Raw genomic sequence first — 27,119 nt, forward strand, 5'->3', positions numbered from 1 at the left:
ATGTGAGGTGGTTTCTCTCCTTTCCTTCTTGGGGAAAACCAGGCCCCTTACAGTTGCTGTGGCTGAGGAGATGTCAGCATCTGAACAGACAGGGAACTAAAACAGCAGCATGTGAGTTAAAGTTAGGGGGAGAGGTGTTACCAGCTTCCAGGAAGCCCCATTCTTCACCTGCCTTGACTTCTGTTCAAATTTGTCTTCTAAGCCCCTTTTCCAGCTGCCATTAAGATTCCTTCCCAAAACAAGTGGAATTTAGAACTAGCTGAATGGACTGGTGGATTTTCTGGTGTTGACTGAGGTTTTTTCCCAAGCCAAACAGCTTGTCTCCATAAAGGGGAATCCAGATGATGGGTACTCATGCCCCTTCCTTGCCCTGTCAGAACCACATTTCCATACTCTAAAGCACAGCTGGAATGCATTACCTTGCATCCTGGCTGAAGATCACTGTCAAAGCATGCATCAGCAACTCAGCTGCTTTTTAAAGAAACAGGCTTGGAGGTGATTTTTCCTCTAATTCCTCCATGCTAGGCCTGGGTGACTTTAAAAATTGGTAATTCATTCTTTTGTCTTGTATATGATACAGCTGATCAGTGGCTTGGCCAGAAAAGGGGCCAGAGCATCCTATGATGTCACATTCTGGCTTAGAAATGGCAAATCATCCTTGGGCTCCGCGGCTAGTCTTTCTGCATTATTGTGGGTTGTAGGAGGCATAAGGAAGGAGCTGCCTGGAAGTCCTTAAAATGGGGCCAAAGTTCAGGTGGCATTTTAACTGGAAGCTCTGGAACTGGCGACACTCGTGTTCTTGGGCCACAGCACATAAGCTGATGTCAACTGCTCTCTGATGCAATAGGGTTTGGCGCCTCTTTCTACTACTGGTGCACCCAGAGGTTTGGGGGCACTGGATGCCTGGCTGGTGACATCAGAGACAGAAATTTCATTCTTGGCACTAACCCATCTGGCCAGGCTTTCTCCATTATGTCTACTTATCTAAAAGCCATAGTGAAATCAGCTCTAAATCTTGGGCCAGCCTCTCAGCTGAAGAAGAGAGGTCAAATCAGTTGGAATCTTAAATGCCAGTGGAGAAAAAGGTCAATTTCCAGTCCCCTCCATTTGGAGAGAAGCTTTTTTTTTTTTTTTTTTTTTTGAGTAAGAGAACGGTTTACAAGTATATGAATATACTCACTCTTTACTGAGGGTGAAGGAGCCCAATTCTATTAAGATGTTTCTCTTTCTATAAGAACTAAAGGACACTTAGTAATAAAGTGACAGGCACTGCCTCCACATGGCATCCTACCCTCCATCTCCCAGCCTTCTGCCTCTCATCAGTCATCCAGGAGATTATATTACACATGCCGTAGTCTTATCTCAATCAAGAGACTCTAGGTCAGCTGTTCCTTCACAGAGGATAAAGTTGGTTGGTAGTTCACTGGGGATAGGGGTGCAGGAGATTCCCATACCTAGTAGGATATAATGATAGCTATTTAGAGGATATCAAGTCCCATCAGATCGCATGCCCTCTAGGGCTCTCTAACATAGCCCATGAACTTGTTCCCATATTCGCATGAACTCTTTCCCATTGAGTCAAAGCTCTCATGCATGGCCCAGATTTATAAACATACTGGCTGCCAACAGCAGCAAGTTAGCTTCCTGGCCCACTTCTCTCCAGCTTTTTAACTCTAGTGTATGAAGTGGGAGGAGGGAAGCACAGGAGAGGCGACCACTTGGACCTTTGGCAGGAACTCTCCACTGTGCCAAAGCATTGGGTTTTTGGACCAGGGGCTACCTGCGGCACTCTTTTCTAGCCTCCTTAGAATTCCCCAGAGCTGCAGACCCTGCTAGACCTACCCCTGCTGACTATCCGCCTGCCTATCAATTCCAAAGAGAGAAATACGGTCTTTCCGAACAAATCTCCCTCCCTATTCCTTTCATAAACTGTTTGGTCTTGAAGTTCACACACATTGTCTTTGGATTTTGTTTGTATGTAGAAACTGCAAGCCTTCTAGTAGTTGGGATACAATACAGTGTGAATCGTTTCATGAGCAATAGTGAGAACTCTGGAATCCTCCAAAGACCTGTGTCCCCTTCCTGACCTGCGTTGCTTTTTCTGACAGGCCTCTCAGCTCTGTGCCCAGCAGCCTGTCCAGAGTGAGCTGGTGCAGAGATGCCAACAACTGCAGTCTCGCTTATCCACTTTGAAGATTGAGAACGAAGAGGTGTGTTTCCTTCCTAGAGGCTCAGAGCCACTGTTTGCTTGTTGAACTACTTGTGGCTGTCTATCAGGGGCAGGTGGAGGGAGCATGCAGAGAATGTCCGGGCTACTGCAAGGATTTCCCGGCCAAAAGGAGGCTTGGCTTCCCCTGCTGCTGCAGCCTGCCCTTGAAATCCAGGAAGTTGTTTGTACATTGCCAAAGGTTGTGCTCTATTTTGAGCTTTACAAAATGCCCCTCCCCATTACACATTTAATCAGAGTGGCACTTGGCCACTGTGTGAACAATATAAATCTCCGAAATGACCCACTCATGACTGGCTTTTCCCCGCATTTCAAAAAGAAACTGTTGACTTTGACACTTTAGACATCGCTATCGTCCTACAAGAGGGTGACTTTTTTTTTTTCTAAACACAGCATATTTTCTTTTAATAACTAGTTTAAAAGGGCAATTTGATCAGTAATCTAGCTTTCTGTTGAGCTTAGATGGCTTCTTACCTTGTATCAGTAAGTCTTAATTTTACTAGGAAGGAATAGGTTTCGGTCACTTAGTTTGCAAATAAGGAAACAAATTCATTGATTGGTTGATGGTCATGTGACAGTGCCAGGAGCACTGAAGGACTAGACTTACCACATATTTTAACTAGCTCTGGTATGATGGCAGTATTGGTTTGCAATTATTTTATTTTTTCTTTGCACTTCTATTATAATAAAGGAATAGTATTAAATCTTAAAAGTAAACATTGGGGTTGGAGAGATGGTTAAGTGGTTAAAAGAACTGGATGTTCTTGCAGAGGACCCAGACTTGGCTTCTAGCACCTGCATGGTAGCTCATGACCGTCCATAGCTTCAATTCCCGGAGCTCCAACACCCTCTTCTGGCCTCCACGGGCACCAGGCCGCATGACATATGCAGACATGCAGACATGCAGGCAAAACATCCTTAAATATACAATAAGTCTTTTGACAAAAGTAAACATTACATAAAAGAGCTGAGTTAGGTGCACAGACGAAAGGGAGTAGTGGTGTTTAGCTGGTGTTAGTTTAGTGGTGTTAGCTGGAGAGAGCAGCATGGTGAAGCAGAGTTCCTGTGATGTGCAGCACTCACTTAGCTCTGTAATCTCTGCTGGCATCCTCCTTCCTTCCTCTCAAGCTTCTCCTAGTTGCTCATCACCTCTACTTTACAGCCTGCCTCTCCTGATTATTTTGGCCATTATGGTTCTAGGTGAAGAAGACAATGGAGGCTACCCTGCAGACCATTCAAGACATTGTGACTGTTGAGGATTTCGACGTGTCTGACTGCTTCCAGTACAGCAATTCTATGGAGTCTGTCAAATCAACGGTCTCGGAAACTTTCATGAGCAAGCCCAGCATTGCTAAGAGGAGAGCCAACCAGCAAGAGACAGAGCAGTTTTATTTTACGGTAAGGTGCTCATTGGCCTTAGAGGATCAAGAATAGACGTTGACGTAAGGGAGCTCTGGAACTCAAGAATTTTGTCAACTGTCTGAAAAGCAAGCTTTGAGTACACTAGATTTAAATCTGGCATACTTGCATACCATCTCTACACCTAAAGCAAAAGCGTCCATAAATTGTATTTATCTACAGAGGATCTCAAAGAAAGAGCTGTTCCTAAATAACTACTGAGAAAAAGAAATTAGAGAAAATTTTAACCAGATAGTAGGCTTTCATTTGAAAGTAGCCCTCTCAGTCACAGAAGATCATGACAAGGGACTTAGTTTCTTGGTTTTTGAGAACTATATTCAAATATCCTTGCCAATATGCATCTTGTTTTTAAAAAGTCTAAAGTCTCTCCTGGATGATTTGAATACATTATCATATAACTCTCATTATTAGGAAGTTATTTTTTGTAATATTGACAATTATCAAGAATTCTAAAGCAGTATATTTTACTCACTGTTCTCAAGTCTTCTTTTAGATAGGGGTGTGTGTGTGTGTGTGTGTGTGTGTGTGTGTGTGTGTGTGTGTTTCTTTGAAAGGTTGTGAGCTGGTCTTTTATGCTGCTTTTTAATAATTAAGTTATCTTGAACTTGCCAAGTAGAACCTATTGCTTGCACTAAAATTTATTTCCTTATCTTTTGATATCCAAGAAAGGAAAAAAAGACTTTGCGGTTGTAAGATGAAACATGGCCATTGAAAATGCACGCTGACCAAATGACAGAATTTCACTTGTCTTCCAGCCATGAAGCATACTCTGCATGGAGCAAATTAGATTTTTTCTTCCAGCTGGGACAATTTGTTTAATTTTTCTTTGAACATTGTCCTTTTTTCTTTAAAAGCACTAATATGATTGATTGGTGTTTTTGTAAATCTGTTTCAGTTAGTTAAGCTTCAAATCTTTGGTGGTTTTGTTGTTTTAAATCCCAAAGAAGACTTTTGAAAGAGTATGATTTAAGAGTATTGTTCAAAAACAACTGAAAATTTTTGTTTTATACAGAAAATTTAAGTGATTTATTTTTAAAACTGTAAACATATAACACATTTTACTATAAAAACATTTTAAAACATGGTCATTATATAAAACTTAAATGCAAAAAGAAGAAAATAAATACATATGAGCATGTATTCAGAATTATATTTACAAAAAGACAACTTTGTATATGTTGCATTATAAATTTAAGTCATTCAGTTATGTATTCTAGCAGTTTGGGGGCTTTTGTTTGTTTCTTGTTGGAACTTTGATATGTGCTAGGGAAGAGCTGCATCACTAAGCTCTGTGTCCAGCCCGTATTAGATTTTGTAAATCTGTGTGTAAATTTACAAATCTACAAAGAGACGGGATGGCACACTGCCTGGTTCACAGTGCTCATTTACTGCTATCCATTTTACCGTCATCATTGTCAATTCGTGCGTCAGTCATTATTAAGTTAGTCACTGATGGTCGCCATGATTTTACTATATGCCAGATTCTATGCTACAAGTTGAAATGCTTAGAGCCTAAGAGAAAGAAGAAAATGAGAGGATTAGGCATATACAGAGAGAACTTTGGTTTTGACTTCATGTATTTCTAAACTGTTTTTTAAATGCATGAATGTGTGTGAGCAGCAACAGGACTAATGGTGCTGGGGAGCATCACACAAACTGCCTTGTGTGCTTGATTTTTAATATGAGTAGGTCAAAGAGGATTGGGAAGGAGACTGCAGTTCTTCAAGGAGAGCAGACAATGTCAAAGGCCTGCAGGAAACTAAATTGCATGTTAATAGAACTTCTTGACTCTAATGGGGGCTGTGGCACTGCCTCAAGCCTCATTATCTCTTAACAATAGGATTTTTTGGCAACTCTTTCTGAGCTGATTTTATATCAAAGACTCAATCTTACTGTATTTCAGAAGATTCCATTTTTAAAATGATTATTAATTGCATTTTTATTAATTATTTGAGAATGCCATACATGCATACATTTTTTGACCGTTTCACTTCCTCAACTCCTCCAGTTAAAAAATTTGAGGGATGCCAGGCAGTGGTGGTACATGCCTTTAATCCCAGCACTCAGGAGGCAGAGGCAGGTGGGTCTCTGAGTTCAAGGCCAGCCTGGTGTACAGAGAGAGTTCCAGGACAGCCAGGGCTGCCCAGAGAAGCCCTGTCTGGAAAAAAAAAAACTAAAAAAGAGAAAAATAAATAAATGAATAAATAAATAGTTAATTAATTAATTTGGGGGCTTAGGAGCTGGGGAGATGGCTTAGTCAGTGCATACCACACAAGCATGAAGACCTAAGTTTGAACCTTAGTAGCCCATGTAAAAGCAACCAGGGCAACCTGTAATTCCTTAGCTAGGGAGCAGAGACAGGAGGATGGATCCCTGGGTCTTACTAGCCAGCCAGTCTAGTGAATTGGTGAGCTCCAGGTTCAGTGAGGGTCCTTGCCTCAAAAAATAAGGTAGAGAGCAGTTGAGGAAGACACTGTGATTAACACTGACCTCTAGCACACATGCATGCACACATACACACTCACAACAAAAAAGAAGAAAAGAAATTTTGGACATGAAAATCCAAAGGACTTAAAACAGTCCTTGTCAGAATTACTTTTTGATTAAATGAAGCTATAACATATATATTCAGAAGTTGATATTTTCTCCCAAACAAGAAGGCTGATGAGATGCCTCAGCACTTTTAAGAGCTCATACTGCTCTTGCAGAGGACCATATCCAGGGGCTCACAACTGCCTATAGCTCTAGATCCACCCAGGCCTTCAGGCCTCTGTGAGTACCAGCACTCACATGCACATGCCCACATGGAGACATAATTAAAAAGAAATCATTTTTTAAAAAGAAATAACTTTATTCAAACTGATGACCTCTAGAATCCTGCCTACCTGTTTTCCCTTTTATCTCAATTCAGTGGGGTCCTACAACCCACTTCCTGACTTTGGTGGCCATGGTACTCCTTGTCAAATTATTGTGCACATTGCTTTGACTATTGAAATTAGTTTTGTTTTATCTAGTAACAGACTTGCATAAATTCTTTATTCTTGTGACTGGATCTGAAATGTGTCAGGTAATCTATCTTCTGATGGCAGCGTTTTTGGTGGTGGTTGTGAAATAGACATCCCCAAATTAAAACTTAGGGTCTGCCTATGCTTGCCAGGCTGTGCAAAAAAAAAAAAAAAAAAAAAAAAAAAAGAAGCAGCACATTTGGAAGTTTGCTGTTCTTGGAAAGTTGTAAAGAGATCCCTTGTTACGGTTTGACTCCTAGGTAATGTGTCTAGTGACCACGTGGGCTTTTGGGATAGTTTTCTGACTGCTCGTGACTGTCATCAAATTAATTTGCCCATGTCACACCAATTGGAAATTTGAAATATGTCTTACAAAGGTCAGTTGCTTGCAAATCTGTGGGAAATTATAAAATTTTAGACTTGAAGCAATTTTTAAATATCACCTAACCCAACCTTCCCATTTGAAAGCTTTGAAAACTGGGAAAACAAATGCAGTGGGATGGATAGCTTTCGCTGTCTCCCACTTCCCTTTAAAACGTGACGGACAAGGGCACCGCTTTCGCTGTCTCCCACTTCCCTTTTGTCACATTTTGGACATTACTCATGGTAGTCTAAAAAGATTTGTCCTATATTTTACACAAATCCCTTTCCAATGGCTGGACAGAATTCCATTGTATAGTTACATCATCTTTATTTAACCAGTTCTCTGCTGTGAGCAGGAGTCCTCTCTCGTTGGCCAAGAATCATCAAAGCCTTAGAAAGCTTGAGTTTCTCCTAAATATTTTTTAATGGAAAATCGGAGTATAGGATTCTTTTTTAAAAATAATTTTTTTCAGATTTATTTTTGTTTTATGTGTATGAGTTTTTGCCTGCATGAAGTGCCCTCAAAGGCTAGAGGGCATTGGAAGCCTAGAACTGTACATAGCTAGTTGTGAGCCACCGTGTGGGTGCTAGAAGCTGAACCCAGGTCCTCTGCAAATACAGTAAGTGCTCTTAACTGCTGAGGCATCTCCCCGGCCCCGAGTATGGCATTTTCAAATGGGAGGTGAAATGAAGAAGGGATTGAAAATTGTGGCTGATAAAATAACAAAGCCGAACTATCTGAATTCTTAGGGGTAGATTAGGGTAAAATAATAGGAGAGAAGGCAGTCTTTTGTCCATTTAGGCAAGCCATTAGACTTAGAGCTGTGATCTGGTATATGAGAGAGAGTTAGTGTGTGTGTGTGTGTGTGTGTGTGTGTGTGTGTGTGTGTGTGTGTGTGTGTGTGTGTCTGTGTGTCTGTGGTGTCTGATTATTATAATCTTGATATTCTGCCTAATTACCAAAAAGGCGCTTATTCCTTCCTTGGCTTCAGCTGTCTCAGCTCTACGTCTGTTCAGCAACAACTGAATCCTTCTACCTCAACTCCACTGATACAGGCAGGCTTATTTATTCCCAGCAGGTCTGTCCTGATTTCTGGGTGAGATAAGGAAGTGATGGATAGCATGTCTGCAGACTTTGGGATTCCTTTTCTTTCACTCCTAGATGCAAAACCCCAATGTTCTTTCCACCCTTGTTTTAGGGATGCAGAACATATCTTGATACAGTTTGATCCTTTAGTATTTAATGGAACCTGAAAAGGTGACATCATACCTCTTTATCAGATTGTTATTTATTTTAATGGTTCACCAAGTGACAGCTGAAGTTACCTAGTAAGTTGTAAACATGAACTTGGAGTTGGGGGAGGGTTGGAAATTGAGAATAGAAACATTACTGAGAGAAAGGAGTTTTTCTTCATCCCCTTTCAGGATATTGGCTGTATTGTGAGCATTCTGGTCTTGTGTTGGAGGTTATAGCTTCTTGAATTTTCTTCATTAGGAAACCTTTGAGACTCCTGGGATAACTTTCCAAAGAGAGGCCTTTTGGGGTTGTACTATTAGCAATGGCTATTTCCTGGAGGCTTTTCCACTCTGGGTCCTAAGTATGATTTCAAGCCCACAATTAGGCATTGGATGGGGATTAGGATATCACCCAGGGAACACTGACAGCAAGTGAGCTGACAGCTGGAACAGATGGAGAGAGGAAGGTGACAAGAGAGCCTATTTTCATGCAGATGTTCTCATGCAAAGGCATAAAGGATCAGGGAACAGGCCTTAAATAAGACAGCAGAAATGATTCAGCAGAGGGTTTGGTTTGCCTCTGGTTTGTTTCATTTAGAGTAGGGATACCCTTAGGGGCAGTTTTTGTAATTGCAAGGAACAGTTTATACAGAGGAGAATGAGATCACTCATTTATTCATTCTTCATGTTTATTAAGTTCCTACTGTTTTCTAGGTGTGGCACTAAGCATCATGGATAGTTGGGTTAATCAATGGCATGGTCTCTGGATAGAAAGACACCAGAGTAAACCTTCTGTGATAAGGCTGTATGAGAATGGTACCATGGGGATTTACAAGTTATCCGTAGGGCCATGTGGGCAAGCACAAGAGGCCCAGGGACCATCTCCCAGAAAAGCAGGTTTTCCTTCATTTTAAATGGGGATGAGAGGGTAAGCTTGTAGTTAAAACTTCATACTGGATAGAAAAATACAGAGTAAGAGTAACTCAGAATTTTTCATTTTTCTTTATCATTAATGAAGTAGTGAGAGTCATAAAAGTCAAAGGCTTGAAATACAATTCTTTTTTTTATTTACTTAGTCACAGTAAAAGACAGAACTATTATTATTATTAAACTGTTTATTCATTGGAGCAAACCCAAGTCTTTCTAGTGGATCATACTCTGGGAGACCCATTTGCTTCTAAGTTAAACACCATCAAATGAGCTAGTGAAGCAGGAATGGCCAAGGCAGACTCAGATCCTCAAGAATGGCTGTAGAAGAGAATGGAAAAAGAGTCCTCACCTAGCATTACCATTTACTAGCGGGCAGTTATCACTTTTTTGATCTTGAGCAATTTCCCTCTCCTAGATTTGTCTTCTCATCTCTAATAGAGAGCTGCTAATACCTTCCTCATGTATGTATAGGCTTGTTGTAAGGGAGAGACAGACTATGCGCTAATGTAGTCTAAAGTCTCTTGGGTTGCTACTAATATAAAAATAATGACTACTATGAAATGTTGTTCTGCTTCTCTTTGGCTCTGTAACGTAGTAGGTAGAACATTTTATTATAATGCACACACCATTCTGTCAAACTACATGTTTGGATACTATTGTGTGACAAAACTTTCTTGAGAAGACACAACATACACATCTATTTACCCCAGATAGAGAGCCCATGACAGACCAAAATACAATGCCATCAAAGTCCATCCTGGTGAACCAGTGAGTTTTATTGGGGTTATCTGTAGGAGTGAGGTGTTATTTACAAGAGCAGAAATGACTCAAAGACATCTTCATCACAAAAGCTGGGCACCTGGGACACACTGCACAGTCTATAGGAAGCTCAGGTGGCTTAGTTAGTCCTGAGCCTCCTCTACACATATTGGCTAGTCTCTGCTTCTTTTCAGGCTGCTTGGCTGTCCTCTGCTTCCTTCAAACAGCTGGACTTGTTTTGAGAGTTTTCTTTGCAGCTCAGCTTGTCTGAGAGTGACTTAGTAGTCTATATTGTTTATACTTGGGAGAGAGGGGCCTAGTGAATCTGGTCAGCTTCAGGAACTTCCTGGGACTAGTCTGAGTTGTTTTACTTCATCTCTTAAGGTAATTCCCTGGGAAATGGAATGTTTCAATGGGGTGAGGGGGAACCTGCTACACAACAGGTAGTGAGTGACTCCATCACTTTTTTGATCTTGAGCAATTTCGTTAATCTCTTCAAACCCACTACCTTCTTCCCATTACTCAAGTAAAGTGGAATAATGATCATAGTCATTTATACAGTTGTTTTGAAGATTCTGTGAATTCTTCAGTCAAGCATAGTCTCTCACAAGCCAGACAAGAGTTGATGAGATGTCAAAACTCAAACTGCAACATAGCAGTCGTATTTCGCCTACTAGCGCAGGTGTGATGGCACATCTCATCTTGTGCTTGGAATTTGTATGTGCACATAGTAGGTGGCGGCCACTCCAGCTGAGCGCTCAGAAACTCCCAACTTCCAACATTAGAATGGAGGGTGAGACTTCTTAGGTCTGGCTTATGCAAGGGTGCTCTGTGGGTGAGGCTTACCATTGGTGCTATTCCTAGGGTAATAAAATGCACCCTGGGAGGAATGGGATTTCAGCCTGAATGGCAGATAGCAAATGTATATCTTCACACCAGCGAAGCTGAGACTCAGGAAGGATGTCCACCCTCCCTGCCATTCTTGTTCTTTACTGGGACTAAAGGAGACAGGCTTTACTTAGAAAACAGTTTTCTTATACTCGCTAACATTGAATTCATAGGAAAATACTTTGTAGATATGCACCCGCCATGATAATCAGTAGAGAAAGATTTTTTAAAAGAATTTAAATGGACTTGCTAGAAATTGAGTCATAAAGTCAGAAATCAAATGCTCTCTCAAAGGTAGTTGTCCAATTGAACATTTGTGTCTTGTGTTTCTTCAGGAATCTAAGTTTTCTTGTTTCTCTTCTTCCCTTACAGAAAATGAAGGAGTACTTGGAGGGTAGGAACCTAATCACCAAGTTACAAGCCAAGCATGACCTCCTGCAGAAAACCCTGGGAGAAAGTAAGTGTGAGCATGCTCTGCTGAAGCTTGGTAGAGCCAAGAGGCCCAGCAGTGCTTTGACTCTGAGCACATGCGTGTAGCCCTCAGCCAACTAGACCCCACTGGTTGTCTGAGTGTGTTTCTTTTCCTAGCCTGTTCATTGGGAAGGTACTCCGTTAAATGGCTGCTTGAGTAATGGGAAAACAGCAATGTGTAATGGATGCTAATATTCATCAGCTGTTTCTTTAGGTGGGATCTTCCTGCTTTCTGCCCAAACCCAGTCCTTCACCTTCCTGCCACAGCTGTGGTAGAGGGGCCTCAGGGTTATCTCCTCTCTAGACACTTGTTGGAACTCCCGGTCCTGGAGAGAGAAGGTCTTCAGATGGAGGGGGATGTGCAGACTTGCTGCTGCTCTAGCTTCCAGGATGAACATGCATTTCCTTTCACGTCAGTAGCAGCCATCTCTCTAGTGTGCCTGCACTAAGACAAAGTGCTGAATGGACTGCATTTTCTCTGGCAGTAATCTTAACCAGACACTGGAAAGTACTGAGGCAGAGAACCGGACAGACTTTCTGGACTTTCTCTCCCCAGTCAGCCATCAAACAGAAGGCGAAGGTTGAAGAAGCAGCTTTCCCCGAGGTTGTTTGGCACCTTGCCCAGGTCTCCTGCCTAGCTTTCAGCATCGTATGATTAATGGGATTCCCAGGTTGGGGGTGCCCTGAATGTTCTGCCCTCCTCCCTATCCCACTAATCTCTTCTCTTAGAGATGAGGCCACAGGGGGCATGTGGTCTCTGGTGACAGATGTGCCTGCACTCAGACACAAGTCTAACATTTTTAAATAAATTCTTGAGCACTCGTCAGACCAACTGTGAAGTATAGCAGATTTTATAAGACTGGTTGGCTTTTTAGCTGAGAAATCGGGAGTCCCACTTTTCAGACCAGATTCATCTACCCACCCTTCTTGCCTTGTCCTTGTCCTACCCTGGACAATTCCCCAGAAATTTTTTTCTCTAGTATCTTTGATCCTGTGATTTTTTTTTTTTAAAGATGTTTGCTTTAATGTGAAAAGAGCCTTTTAGTACCTTCTGATCTTTTCCACCCAAACAGTTCAGGTCTAGGCATGAGAGCCAAATTTGCTTACAGAGAGTCTTTACTCTTGAGTTACCAGATTGCTGTGTGGTGAGTTAAAGGAAAGACAGCCTATAGAGCTACTTGAAGAAACTTACAGCTATGATTTCTTTTTCTCCAGACAATGTCAGCATAGCCTGGAAGACAGGGAGAAGGACTTTAGAGCCATGCATGTGTGCATGTTTATACACATGTATGCACCAAATAATGCTACTCTAGAGGGATAGAGGTTGACCACTGAGGCTGCAAATTACCATAATTTAAAGATGACAAGTTCCAGAGATAGAGAAAACTAATAGCTGTAAATCATCCTACGTGCAAATGATCATGTCCTTGCCTTCTGTGTCTGTCACCATAATATAAGAGCCTCTGATCCTTGCCACAGAGGGATAATTGATGTGTATGAATATTCCAGAATGGAAATGGGACAGATGTTGAAAATAATGGCTCAGAATAATATTTTTACAAATGAGCCTTTGGTAACAGGGCTGTTAAATGTTGGGGGATGGTATTACCGAAGATGAGCTGAACTATGATAACAATTAGCAACACTCTAAATGCAAGAATAAAATCCTGCCTTCTCCATACCTCATAGTTGCCTTTCCTGAAACTTGAATAAGGACCGTGGGGGTTGATCTCTTCTTTCCTGGCTCACTGCCTGCCAGGGTTTGCCATTGATTTATCTAAGACAGATCAAGCTTCATTAACTGTTGACCCAAAGAAGGCAACGTATTACATCACAGTTTATGCATGCATATATTCATATTTTTATAAAAAATATTTTTGTCATTGTTAAGGTTTTCCATTTCACTTTTCAAAGCTAACTATTGCCCATGAAAGTCTTAACCACCTGTCATTACATTGAAAGCCGTCATTTGCTAGCCACGTGGGTGTTCAATCTTATCTCTGCCTTACTATGCCAGTATAAGATAACAGGAGGATTTAGTATGATTCTAAAACTAGAACCTAGTTATCTTCTCCCTCCTCTCTCTATACTCCCTTTTCTTCCCAACCTTAACTATGTGTGTATGTGTATTTGCTTATATACTGAAAAACAAATTTGTCCCATGTCCTGTGTTCCCAAAACCTACATACCCAGCACATACATAAGAAGCTGGATTTCTTGTATAGGAAGGCTTACCATAAATTTTTTCTCTAAAATATGATTTGACTTGTTCTTCCCATACATCCATGCCTGTTTTCTCATTTGGGAAGTAGAATTGACAAGATTCAAAGATATTGATGGCTTTGGCGTGGGAACCTGGAGCAGCAAAATTCCTGCCCCAAATGAAGTTAGGATAATCCTTTTCTTTTCTGCTACTGGCTCCCTGTGAAGATATGAAGGGCATGGTTATCCCTGGGGTATACAGCCAATCCCACCCCTTCTGCTTCAACAAATACATTTTTCCCTTCTCTTTCCACAGGTCAGCGGACGGATTGTAGCCTTGCCAGGTAAGTGGCTCTGGGAAAGGCTAAGGAAAGACTCATGGGGAATAGCAACCTGGGAAAAAGCCATAGAGTTGTCCTTGGATGATTTGGCAAAGGAGTAGCCTGAGGCAAGAGTTGCTTCCTTCTCTTTGCCTTACTAACTCTTTCTCCTTCAAATGGCTGTGGAGTTGCTGCCATTTAGGGAAGTCTAAGCAGAATCATGTCATGGGAGTTATCACTTGATAAAAATCTTCCCAGAAACTCCCCAAAGCCACTGTATCACAAGGAAAAGAAGCATTGGACTCTGTTGCATTTTGGTAACCTCTTAGGTAGGAGACTTCAACATGTGGCCTTGGGGAATTCTCTGACACAGAAAGATTAGCATTTGATTTGAGATTTTTTTTTAATAAATGGAAAAGATGATAGGGCCTAATTAGTGACTGTTGGTGGATAATGAAATATTCCGTTGCTTTGGCTTGCCAGATAGCAGTGGGAGAGATCTTTGCTGATGTACAAGTATGCAGCCCTCCCAGTCTTTCCCCACCTTCCCTCCCTCTCCACCTCAGCCAAATATTTTCCCTCACAGTCACTGATGCTGCTATGAGCTGGCAGAAAACAAGACATTCATTCAGCCAGCACCCTCAGATGCCTAAAAATGTGCTGGTTTAAAAGGAGAACACATTTAAAATGAACCAGATTGCATTGTATCAACATGGCAACTCATACAGTCATGAGGCCATTTACAGTTGTAGAATCGTTACTGAGCGATAACTTAATTTGATTTTCATCATTTTGTCATAGTGGATTACAGCGTAGGTCCCATTAATATACAATTCCTGAGGACTGGAGGGAGCTGAAGTGAAATTCTGTAGAACCTGTCTCCTAGTGGTATAGTCTTAACATCATCAGAAGTACCACACCTCTGACTAAATAGAGCTGGACTATTTTCCTTTGCTGAGTTATTTCCCCATGTGGAACCTAGGACTATTTATCTCCTTCTCAGAATATCAGTCTCCTCTTGTTGAAGATAAGAGCATTGTGTTAGTTCAGAGAAGCGCTAGGATTTCAGAAAGGTGCCTTAAGGGCAGGCTGGCAGCAGAGTCAGAGCAAGGCCCCCATCGCTGCCTGGCTCCTACCTTCACAAGGAGGGCAGCCCTCCATGTTTTCAGTAGTGTGCTTCTGGATCCGATACCCTTTGAGAAAAAGGCTTCTACTGCTAAACACGGCTTGAAAAGCACTGGCAGAGGGTCCCTGGGGTTTCTTTCAGTCTGAATGTCCTGCCATCTAAATAAAAATAAAATAAAATGAATAAAATAAAATAAGCAGTCCTTTTCTATTTCCCAAGAGTCCCAAGAGAAAATATACACCCTTTGGTGTTTTTTATTGTTTCCTTTCAAACAAAAAGATCTTAAAATTGTCTAACATGAATCTCTTTTACTACAGATTAAACATTTACCTCTTATTAAGTTTTAAACAGTGGTAGGCATTAAAATCGGGAACCTCTGTGCTTTTATGAAAGAATAAACTTTATTAGGCTTTTGTTGGGAACTAGCTTGCCAAGTCTCTTAGCTGTTTCTGGGACTGAGCTCAATAATGTGATATGTTTCATTACCTGCTGTACAGTTGTTTTACATGATTTAAAGCTTTAGTTCTGGATTTAGGGATGGTTGTCTCATTCTGTCCCCATTTTCTCTTTTTCCTTCCTGTTGCTGGACTGGTCCTTCTGATTTGGTGGCTCAACCACAGGCGTAGCTCAACCGTGAGGAAACAGGTAAAGAGCCCAGCAGAGCCAGACTGTTCCGCCTGGCTCATGAAAACCAAATACTTCCTACAGCCATGACTGAATTCCATGGCATGCCTCCTCTGACGTCATGCCCATGCTTGGTTGTATCTTTAGTTACATATGGTTAAGACTGTAGTAAACACTGATTCAACTTTCCTGGAATTATCATAAGCTCTGAAACTTGTTCTTCTTGTTAGTTATTTAAGTCTCTTGCATGTTAGGTTTGGTTTAAATGTGGACAAATTGTTCAGTAGCCCATGATGTCCTTCTCTAGGAGACCATAAAGAGGCCTCACAAGTCCTCACATACACACTGATACACCAGCATTGAGGTAGCTGATCCTCAATCTAAAAAGTCTTGCTTAAGTTTGTAGGTTTTGACTGCTTCTGGTAACATTGTAATCTTAGATGTATTCCTGACATACCCTAATAAAGTACTATGAAACTGTTTGGGGAATGTTACAAAAGAAATACTCAACTTGACAGGTTTGCACATGACTTTCACTCACGGTTGTATTAAAATCCACCACTGAGCAGCCAGTTCTCGCCCCTCTTAGGAGGACTCTTAGCAGTGGCCTGAGTAATCCACATCAGGGGAAATCTCAATACAAAAAAAGTTAACTGAAGCATATTTTTGCAGTAGCAATATTCCATTCACTAGTTGTAGCCTATGGTGAGTACTGAAGTGACTTTACCTTCCCTGAGCATCTCACACCAGCTTTGCAGGAGGGAAAGTTAGCAAGAACAGGGGTGGGAGGCAGTGTTCAGAAATATCATTCTGTCTACCCAGGAAAAAACGGACCCAGGCCTTTCAGAAGTCATTTGCAGGGCTGGAAAGAGGGCTCAGCAGTTAAGAGGACTTGCTGCTCTTCCAGAGGACTTAAGTTTAACTTAAGTCATCCATGTCAGGCCACTTACAGCTGCCTGTAACTCTAGCTCCAGAGGATCCAACGCCCTCTTCTGGCCTCTTAGGGTATGTGCACATATGTGACAAAAACACACATATAAACAAAACATTTTTAAAATGTCATTGTAGTCATACACAGAGGCCCTGGACACAGGGCAGTCATCAGATGCAGAGGGCATGGGGTCTCTGCACTGTTTCCAGACCAGCACTCTGTCCATGATCTGATTCTCTGGCTTTGTGGGCAGTCCAGCTACAGAAGTCGCTTGACACAGACTTCCTTGTCTCCTCAGTACTTCAAAGATTTATTCATTTCATGTGTATGGGTGTTTTGCCTGCATGTATGTTATGAATCGTGTGCATGCCTGGTGCCTGTATGGAAGTCAGAGGAGGATGTCAGATCCCCTGGAACTGGAGTTACAGACGGTTGTAAGTCACTGTGTGGGTGCCAAAACCAAACCTGGGTCTTCTGCTAGAGCAGCAAGTACTCTTAACTACTTAGCCATGTCTCTAGTCTTCCTCTTGACTATGGATATCATTTTAATGAAAAAAATCATCTTTTTTTTAAATACATCATCTTACTTACTATGTAGCCCAATCTGGCTTTGAACTTGTAATCCTATCTTTGTCTCACAAATTCTGGGATTTTAGACACTTGCTGTCAGGCCTGGCTATACTTTTTTAAAATGATAAAAATTTCACTAACTTTTTATCATCTTATTCCTGTAATTATTTCTTCTCCCTTTTCCCTGAATTTCTGTTAAAACTTAAGAGGAGTAGAGTGCCTCTCAGAGATAATTTGTTGCATTTGAAATTAATAGGCATATATTTTACAGACTAAGCAACCACTTTTCCTTTATTACCAAGAGTAGGCTTGAACTTGAAATTTATTTCTTTCCACTTCTGACCTAACTCTAGACCTCTTGCACAGACCTAGAGCATCATATGGGAGCTGTGCAGCTTCTGCTGTAGCTGCAGGAGTGCTGGAGTTTGGCATGTAGTATCTGCCCTTGGTTGGGGTCGCCATCAGCGGGGAGTGGCACTCATCTGGTTTACATTGTGTACTGCTGCACTAAAGCAGTTGCAGGCAAGGTGTGTTCCCCTGGTACCGGCTTACATCAGAGTCCAGGATTTACTACATGGCCTGGTCCAGTAAGGCCCTTGTATTGGTTCTTCTAGTTTCTCTCCAGCAAGAATTTTTTCTTAGCTGGTCAATACAGTAAAATCATAATTTAGAGGGTCTCATATAAATAACCAGGGAATCAGTCTTTGTTTCTTGTAAATCAGCTAAATAAGAGGAATAATCTGGAAACTTGTTTTCCTGAGAGACTACGTTCAAAGGAGCCCAGACTTTTCCTAAAAAGGAGGACCCTCGTCCCAGCAACTGCTACTTACAGGCATCCTTGTTCCACTCAAGCCCTTCATTTTCCCTCTCCTACCCATCACTTTTGTCACCTCGTTCCTGACCTTACTTCCTCATGTTTTCCTCGGGTGTGAGCAACTCTGTGCTTGTCTCCTTTCTCAAAGATTTATTATTTTGTTTTGTGTTTGGCCTGTGTGCATGTCTGTGCACCTTGTATGTACAGTGCCCGTGGAGGCCAGAAGAGGGCATCAGATCCTCTGGAACTGGGGTCCACAATGGTTGTTAGTTGCCATGTGAGTGCTGAAAACTGAGCCTGGGCCCTCAGCAGGAGCAACAAGTGCTCTACTGAGCCATCTCTCCAGCCCCAGAATTTTAAACTCTCACCATAAGTAAGTGATAAATGTTGATGGAGATAGATATTTTTAACCTGCCTCAAACATCATGTCATATCTACATGTATCAGAAGGACACATAGTATCCCATTAATACATACAGATTTTATGTATCAGTTAAAAATAAGTTTTAACCTAATTAATACTAAAAGAAAGAAATGATGACAAACTGTGGATATTATGTAATTGTCACCCTGATAGTTTTCTCCTGTAAATTACTTACTCCTGCTCTACTCTCTTTTCCAAGTTATGCCAGCTGTCAGTTCCCTCCAGCTTCCTTAATCTGATTGAGTGGAAATTTGCCCTGATTGTCCTTAAAAACCCTTTCCAACCAAGATTATATGATAAAAAGCATTGTGAGCAAAATAATAAAACTGACATTGATTCATTCTAACATTGAGAAAAGAAGGGAAAGAGAAAAAACAATGGATGAAAAGATATAGAAAGTACTGGAGAGTCATATGCAGTTAGTGGTGCCATCTAGGTTTTGAGGGTGCCATTGGGGCACAGAGACACATCTGGGGAAATGAACTCACTTAGAAACACCACAGGTAGCATCAAGGTCATCAGGACATTGAAACCTCTGTGCTGTTCCCTGGTAGACTCTGCCTTAGACCCCATTTCAGTCTTCTGTAGTAGGACAGATGTCTCTGACCTACCCTTGTCTACCACAGATTATTTCTCTGGTTACTTCTTGGTGACCATGGGCATGCTGATTTGGTGCCTTGTTTCCTGAGAACTCTGTATGTCAACCTGCTGTTGATAGGATATTTCCTGCATATCCAGACAGAACTTTGCATTCACATAGTTTATAGTGCCAGTAACCTGTAAGTTTCCTGGTGTCCTCCTTCCTGAACTTTAGACCAGAAAAGTCTGCAAATCCATTTCTGCTACCTTCTTTATCTCTCCTGCTATAATTTCCTGCAAATGGAGGCTTTTCCCTTGTAATAGTTGAGCCTGGTTTTCATTAGACTAAGGAAGAAAGGACCAAGATTCTTCCTCTAAGGTTACTTGGGATGCCTGGCAGAAGTCAGTGATCTAACAAAATGTCAGACCCTGGCTGCTATACCTGAACAGCTAGAGAAAGCAGTCAGGTTTTGGGGGGCAGAGGAGTCACAAAGATGAGCATTTGGAGCTAGGTGTGGTATCACACCCCATTAATCTCAGAGAGGCAGAGGCAGGCAGATTTCTGTGTTGGGTTTGAGGCCAGCCTGGCACACATAGTGAGTTCCAGGCCAACCAGGGCTACATGGAGAGACCCTGTCTCAAAAGAAGAAGAAATAATAGTAATAAAATGAGCTTTTGTGACACTGAGACCTTCCTGGCTCCAGCTCCACTTTGGCAGTATCCTGATCACTGGCAAGCTGGGAACCGACATAGGCCAAGCCATCTCTTCTCTCAGCCTGACTCTTTCATGAGACCCAGCTGCTTCCCTTATAGTAGCCAAACCCCATGGCTACAGTTGAAAATCCAAAGCCAGATGGGTGCAATCCAACCTGTGAAATGGGCAGAAGATACAAGAGTCAACCCCACTGTAGAGTCCAGTCTTTCCTGAACATCTGAAACTAGATTTTAGAGCCGTACCTGATGCTTTTCTTTCACACGGCTGAATTATTACTCATGTAGCTACATTATAAAAACCTTGCTGATTTTTAGTAGTGATTGGTATGCAGTGTTTGCCACTCTCTTAGCATGTAGTATGAGAGACAGCAAAGTGTTCAGTAACAGAGAATTAAGTCCTGGCTTTTCCACTTACTAGTTATGTGATACAAGCAGACATTTAACCTCACCAAGCCTCATTTCTATATTATCAAATGAGAATAAACAACAACAATAGTAATACACCATAGAAGCAAATCTATCTAAAAGACTGTATATGGCCCAACACTTCTATAAATGTAGACATTAATATTTATGTACCTGGGGCTGGAGAGACGGTTCAGTGGTTACGAGCACTAGCTGCTCTTGTAAAGGATCCAGATTCGATTCTCAGCACCCACATGGTACCTCACAGCCACCTGTAACTCCAATCCCAGGAGATCCGATGCATTCTTCTGGTCTCCTTGGGCATCAGACACATAAGTAGCACACAGATATTCATGCAGGCAAATACTCATATGCATAATATAAAACAGGTAAAGCTTAAAGCTTATAAATAGTTCTGTACCAACAGTAGATATAACTAGCCTTACCACCAATCCCTTTCTCAGTTCGTAGACAGCAAGTTGAAACCATATAAATTAAATGGCATAATCAATCAGGATTATATAGCAAAAAGACAAAACAAAATTGGATATCTGGGAAGTCTGCTTTTCATATTCCCATATCATTCTTACTATTTCCAAGAGTTGCTTTTACTTTTCTTTCTTACCATTATTGTGCCAACTAAACCATCTTTCTTTCTTTCAGATTTTTAAGCTTTTTTTTTTTTTTTATGTGCATGGGTGTTTTGCCTGTCTCTGTCTGTCTCTCTGTCTTCTGTCTCTCCCCTGACCCCGTGCATCATGCTAAAAACGGTAGCCTCATCCTGTCATTTTTAAAGCCTTCTGCCACCATGTGCACTACCATATCCATAGCCACCACCAGAGCATCAGTGCAGTCAGGCCGGGGGCGACCAGATAGCAGTTCTTCCTCCATTTTGAGGACAGACTCGCTTCTTCTATCCTTGGTTCTAATGTCTACATTTCTTCTTTGTTTTCCAGGATTCCAGCCAGGCGATTCCCCTTGTGGTAGAAAGCTGCATCCGGTTTATTAGCAGACATGGTAAGCAGGAATGCAGCTTTGCTTATATTGGTTGGAGAGTCAGAACTTCCAAGAATTCTTAGTAGAACAATAATCGAGGTAGTTGGAACTGGAGAGATGGTTCAGCGGTTAGGAGCATTTGCTGCACAACCATGAGGACCTTAGTGTAGATTCCAGAACGTACACAACAAGGAGAGCAGGATCTTATGCACATCTATAACTCCAGTGCTGTGGAGGGCCAAGACGGGAGGATCTGGGGCTTGCTGGCTGCCACCCCAACCTAAAAAAATTCTGTAAGATTCAGGCTCAGGGGAGAGACACTGCCTCAAAGGAGTAAGGTGGAGAGTATTAGAATAGAGAACAACCAACCTCTGGCCTCCATAGCTGTATATACACACACACACACACACACACACACACACACACACACACACACACATATATGTGTATATACACATGCATACATATGTGTGCCTATACACCAGAGAGAGCAATAGAGATTGCCTTCCTATCCTCACATTCTTAGAAAAGGAATAACATCTTACTTATTCATGTAATGTTTGCTCCTTCAGAAAGGCCATACCTACATGTTGAAAACAGACATGTTTTGACATGTTTAGACATGTTTTGAAAAGAGCACTTACCATGCTCTTTTCTAGCTCCAGAGTTTTAAAACCCAGCTGTTTTGTGCAGCAAGTCCATATGATGGTGGTAGTGAGACCAGTAGTTATAGCCTTGATGTGAGTGGGTGTCTCCAATGGCATAGCCTAACCGTTTTGTCCCATTGGCTGTACCAGAGTGGTTTGAAACAATTCTATCTCTAATGTTGCACTGACTACATATATAATATTTGGATTTTGTCCTAATTTGGTCTCACTGGATACAGTGTCCCCATGAGCTCAGTTAATAACTGTTCTAAAGCTGCGTCCACCTTTTGAGTATCTTCAGGGACTGGCTCCTTCTCAGCTTCAGTCAAATTGTACTTACCCTTCTGCTTGGGCAAAGCTAAGAGATTTAGCTTCATTCTTTACCAGCTAACAGCACGCTAGACAGACTGTATGGTTGGAGATGATTGCCAGCAAGTTTATTTTCCAAAGGTGAGAGTATTTACAAAGTACAGATATCTATACTGGCCTTAAAAATGTCTAGAAACTAGCATCAGAAATTGTTTTTAAATACTTAAAAAGGTCATAACATGACCATCCTAGAGCTAAAGAAGCCAAGTATTGCTAATCTAAATTCCAAGGCAACCATTTTTTCTTCCATCCCCTTTCCTGTCTCCCTCCCTATAAACTGAGATATTTCTTAGATTCATTATTGAAACAGTAATTATCTTAGCATTCTTATAGCTTATTCCTTCTTTCTATCAACTATAAATTTTTAATGTTATCTCAGTTCATTTGAAGTAAGAGCACTGTTCATCACTATTGAACAATCAGCAAATATTTTATAAGCCTCTGACCAATGCTGAGTACCATGTATTGCCAAGAAAGAAAACATAAAGAAAAGTAATACACTATTCTTGTCTCGAAGTGGTTTTATGGTGCATTTGGAAGAAAATACGCAGATAGTAAGTTAATGAAAAGAAATAAAACAGTAGTAATTGACAGTAGCTGAATAAGAAATTTACAAGATAGCAGTAATTAATACCAAGGAACTGACAAAGACGAGTCTAAGCTGAGTTCAATAGAAGAATAATTATTGGTTCCTAAAGAACAATGGGAAGAAGTTGTGGATTCATTCATCCATGCATTCACTTGTTTGTTCACTACAAAGTCTATATTGATTGCTTATTATAGACCAGTAAAAAGGTTCTTCCCAAACTTTTTGTTCCACTGAAGAACAAACAGATGATCAGCCAATACACAAATTGACTTGCAATATTCCCAGCGCTGGTGTGTGTCATGAAGAAAAGCAAAGCAAGATGCAGGATGGAGAATGGAGAGAGGCACTCTGGGGTGGGTCACAGGAGCCTCTTCTCACATTTGAGTGGAGTTGTGAGGAAGAGGGAAAGTGATGTGTCCACCTGAGGAAGAGTGTTTTGTGGAGAGAGAACCAAAGTACAGAAACTATTGACGTGTGTAAGGAAAAGTACACAGGCTGAAACAGAGTGAGTGAAGGGAGGCTTTCATATAAGAATAAAGATTTACAAATATATGGACTATATATGTATCTTCTCATTTCTACAGAAAAATACAGGAACAATGAGTCTAGAATCTAGTGTTTTACTGGTTGCTCATTACAAGTAGACAATGGATGCAAATAGTGGAGGAATGGAAAATAAAATAAGGAATGAATCTATTCTCTTGTGTGGTTTTCACTTTAGAATGATGTTAGTGGTTCCGATACACGAAAGAAAAATAAATAAATAAATAAACAAACAAACTAAGATGTAAATAAAAGCCCAAATAGAATGTGAGCAGTAATAAGTAAACCTAGCTGCATTACAGATGAGGAGAATGAATCACTAATAAATAACTTTAGAAAACAATATTTTGATTATAAGACTTTACACTTACGGTTTCGTTGGTAAAGTGCCCACTGTACAAGTTCAAGGACCTGAGTTCAGATCCCCAGAACCCACATAAAAAGCTGGGCATGGCAGCACATGCCTGTAACCCCAGTGCCAGCTGTATGTGGGAAGCAGAGACAGGCAGATCATTGAGCCTCATTGCCCGGCCAGCCCAGCAAAAGCAAAGAGCTTGAAGTTCAGCAAGGAGCCTTATTTCTAAAGTAGCAAAGGTAGAGAACAATAGAGGAGGATACCTGATGTTGACCTCTGACCTCCACACACGCATGCACGCACATGTGTATACACCCACACTAACAGGTACCTGCAATGCTACACACTCTCAAAGACAAAAGGACGTATAAATAAATGTGTGTGTATGTGTGTGTGTGTGTGTGTGTGTGTGTGTGTGTGTGTGTGTGAATTAATACTCTATCACAGAAAGTGTTGGTTAGCAAGTAGAAGTTTTGTGTATTCTAGGACTAAACAATAAATACGTTGTTAACTTGGAGTTGTGGGAGGTGGATGTCTGTTAAGACAAACTCTCACTATGTAACTATGACTGGCCTGGAACCTCCTAGAAGGAGCATGCTGGCTACAAATTCAGGGATCCTCCAGCCTCAGCCTCCCAAGTGCTAGAATTGTAGGTCAGAGCCACCACTCCTGGCCATTGTTGATTTTTTTTTTTTTATTTCAGTACATAATAGCTAGTCAAAAAGTATTTGTATAGTTGAATTGGCTGTTTGCCCAAGGAAAAGATTCAAGGAATTCATGGAGTCCCTAAAAAGCTATGCTTCAATTTTCTGTATGTGTACATTTAGTGGATTCATAACTTTGTTAGCCTCAAAAGAGCTGATGGCACACCAAATGCTAGGAACTTTTACATCCTAACAGTTATCATATCCTCTGGAAGATAAATATTATAGATCCCATTATATAGGTCAGGAAACTAACACTCTTCATAGTGATAGGTCAGGGTGATCCATGAGGGTATTCAAGAGGAGGAATTTGAGGAACCACTCAAATTAACCATGAAGGGATTTTTTTTTAATCTACCATTTTCAAGAAAGGAATGTGAGGTGGTTGTTGCAACAGTCAGTTCAAGAGTTAGCTAGGAGAGCAACTCTGAGCAACAGCTGAGTCCAGCAGGCTTTATGTCAGTTCCAAATAGCTTGCCCAAATCCAAGGGGCTTTTATGCTTTTATGTTAGTGTGTGCTAAGAAGAAACGGAGAATAAAGACTGTGGCTATCTTATTTTGGTTATGCATTCTAACAAAAGGCCAACTGGTTCTCCTTTCTGGAAAATGTCTTCTTTCTCCTCTCAGAACTGTCACGTCAGATCCTCTAAGGATCTGTCTGGGGGGCCAGTGAGATGGCACAGTGGGTAAAAGTGTTTGCCCTGCAAGCTGGTGATGTGAGTTAATCCTTAGAGCATGGACCTCCACACATGTACCGTGTCACACGGACACACACACACACACACACACACACACACACACACACGGACACACACACATTCTTGCATACACACACAGTAATAAGTGGTCCTAATCTAGGGCATCCATTCTCCAGGAGGCCTGGAGGCCAGACTGAAGTAGAGCTCAGTATTTGCGGCCAGTTGTCTGATTTCCAACAAGTTCATCTCTCACTTGTTCTTCCTTGGTCCCACAGGCCAAGGCTACATTCCTTAGCCATCCAACCTACCCAGAAGCACTGAGGTAACCCTTTCAAGAAGTTGGGTAGTACTTTCCCAGCTAAAACATACCAAGTAGCCTGGTTTGAGATGACATTTCCTTATACCCTGTGTTTCTGCTAAGTCTTTGGGTGGGTTTCTGTTTGTGTCAGAGCCTTGCTATTTATGATACATTCTGTGTTAAACAACAGTTTCTGGCTCTCATACCCCATTTTGTAACTAACATAGTTCCACCACACTGGCACTGATGAGATTTTAATGTTGCTTGCCATTCTGTGCAGGATATTTTAGAGATTACCTTAGAGGGACAAACAACTTACATCTTATTACAAGCCAGGTGATCACATTCCCTTCACTTACTTTCAGTCAGATTTCCACAGTTTCAGTCTTAGCCTGTATGGTGTTAGCTCCAGAAATCTAACTAATAGAATATAGCTCCCCTCACTTCAAGGGTAATTCTGAAACATCTAGCAAAATACAGCACTATTTTATTTTGTTTGTTTTTCTAGATTCAATCTGAGGTTTATATCAAGGCTTTTAGAGGATCACAGAGAAACATTGACAAAGGAGATCTAGGCTTGGAAAAAGACTGAAAGTCCTGATGCAGCTAGGGATATTAGCTAAGCCCCTCGCTGGGTCAGTCACTGGTGATGTTACAGTTGCATGTGTGGCGCTCTCTGTAATCTGTGTCTGAGTACAGACAGGCCAAGATGGCTCCCTCCCATCCTCTGCACTTGCAGACCAATAGGCCCCACGTCCGACACCGAAAACTGAGTCTGTGATTGCAGCCACAAGACTGCCTTTGAGCTCTGGTCCTGGTTCTTCTTGCTGTGTTGTCATTCACCAGTCTCCTCATCTAGAAGATGGGATTGCTGCTAACCCTGACCTTGTAAGGTTATGTGAGGACCAAATACTTTATAGGAAAGCGTGAGTGGCAGTCATTATATAAACATTATTTTTCATGGCTGCCTACTCCAGCAAAACCATGAGGAGAGTTTCTTGTATACTTCATGATACAGTCTTTACATGTTTTCTTTAGAAAAAGGTTGCAAGCAGTCAGGGATCAGTGCCTAGGACAAGGACTGACAATGTTGGGTGTGCATTTTTGTCTTTATGTCCTGTTTTTCATCAGTTCAGAAAGCATTTTCTCCTAGAATAATGGGGCTAGTGTTAAAATGCTAAAGAAATCATAACAGCCTCAGTCTTCCTCTGCTAACCTCTCTAATGCTACCTAATGCATTGCCTGCCAAGACCACCTCCATTCTTAACCACGGGCAATAAGAAAGCACCACCCAGTGACTTCCCCACTCCACAGGTAGGAACATAAAACTAAGGTCAGAAGGCCACAACCGGGGAGTCTCCCTTAGAATCAGAGGTGGGTGTGAACATCCTTTTCCTTAAGTCTTTGGCCAGATGCTTTCTTTATACTAATGTCTCGTAATCCTCCCAGAGACTTTTCCAACATCACTGCCCTGTTTTCCTCCTTTGTCCTAAACCAGAAAAGACAAAATACTTAAATACATGGTACCAGTGGAGATGGGTATGATACTAATCTTGACCGTATGACTACAAACTTGCTTTTTTTCACTTTGACCACTTTATTTTGTGTGTTTCTAGGCCTACAACATGAGGGGATTTTCCGGGTGTCTGGGTCACAAGTGGAAGTGAATGACATAAAAAACGCCTTTGAGAGAGGTGAGGTGGGAATAAACAGCCATAAGACAAATGTGTCAGCCCTGGGGAGTTGGCTCCGCCTTTTCCCCTAGAGTTCTCTGTGCTTATATATAAGCCTAAGAGACTGCCTGTTTTCTCTGGACTTTTAGGAGGTACACAGAGATGCTGGGACACGTCCCAGCTTCCTTCTTTCTTAGCCCCACCCATCCTGCCTCATTCCTGTGATGATCTGCCAAAACC

General features: G+C 41.5%; 1 protein-coding gene across 9 annotated transcripts in view; it reads left to right on the forward strand.

Moving 5' to 3' along the window:
* Positions 1-27,119, forward strand: part of Srgap2 (SLIT-ROBO Rho GTPase activating protein 2) — a 219,765-nt gene that overhangs the window by 170,021 nt on the left and 22,625 nt on the right. For all 9 annotated transcript variants that reach the window (XM_059280830.1, XM_059280832.1, XM_059280834.1 and 6 more), the window contains 7 exons: positions 2,109-2,210; positions 3,428-3,625; positions 11,200-11,284; positions 13,817-13,844; positions 15,567-15,591; positions 20,964-21,024; positions 26,823-26,900. In XM_059280830.1, coding sequence (XP_059136813.1) covers positions 2,109-2,210; positions 3,428-3,625; positions 11,200-11,284; positions 13,817-13,844; positions 15,567-15,591; positions 20,964-21,024; positions 26,823-26,900 — 577 coding nt within the window. The remainder of the gene's footprint in view (positions 1-2,108; positions 2,211-3,427; positions 3,626-11,199; positions 11,285-13,816; positions 13,845-15,566; positions 15,592-20,963; positions 21,025-26,822; positions 26,901-27,119) is intronic.

Source organism: Peromyscus eremicus, chromosome 15, assembly GCF_949786415.1.
Source record: "Peromyscus eremicus chromosome 15, PerEre_H2_v1, whole genome shotgun sequence".
In the NCBI taxonomy this organism is placed as follows: Eukaryota; Metazoa; Chordata; class Mammalia; order Rodentia; family Cricetidae; genus Peromyscus; species Peromyscus eremicus.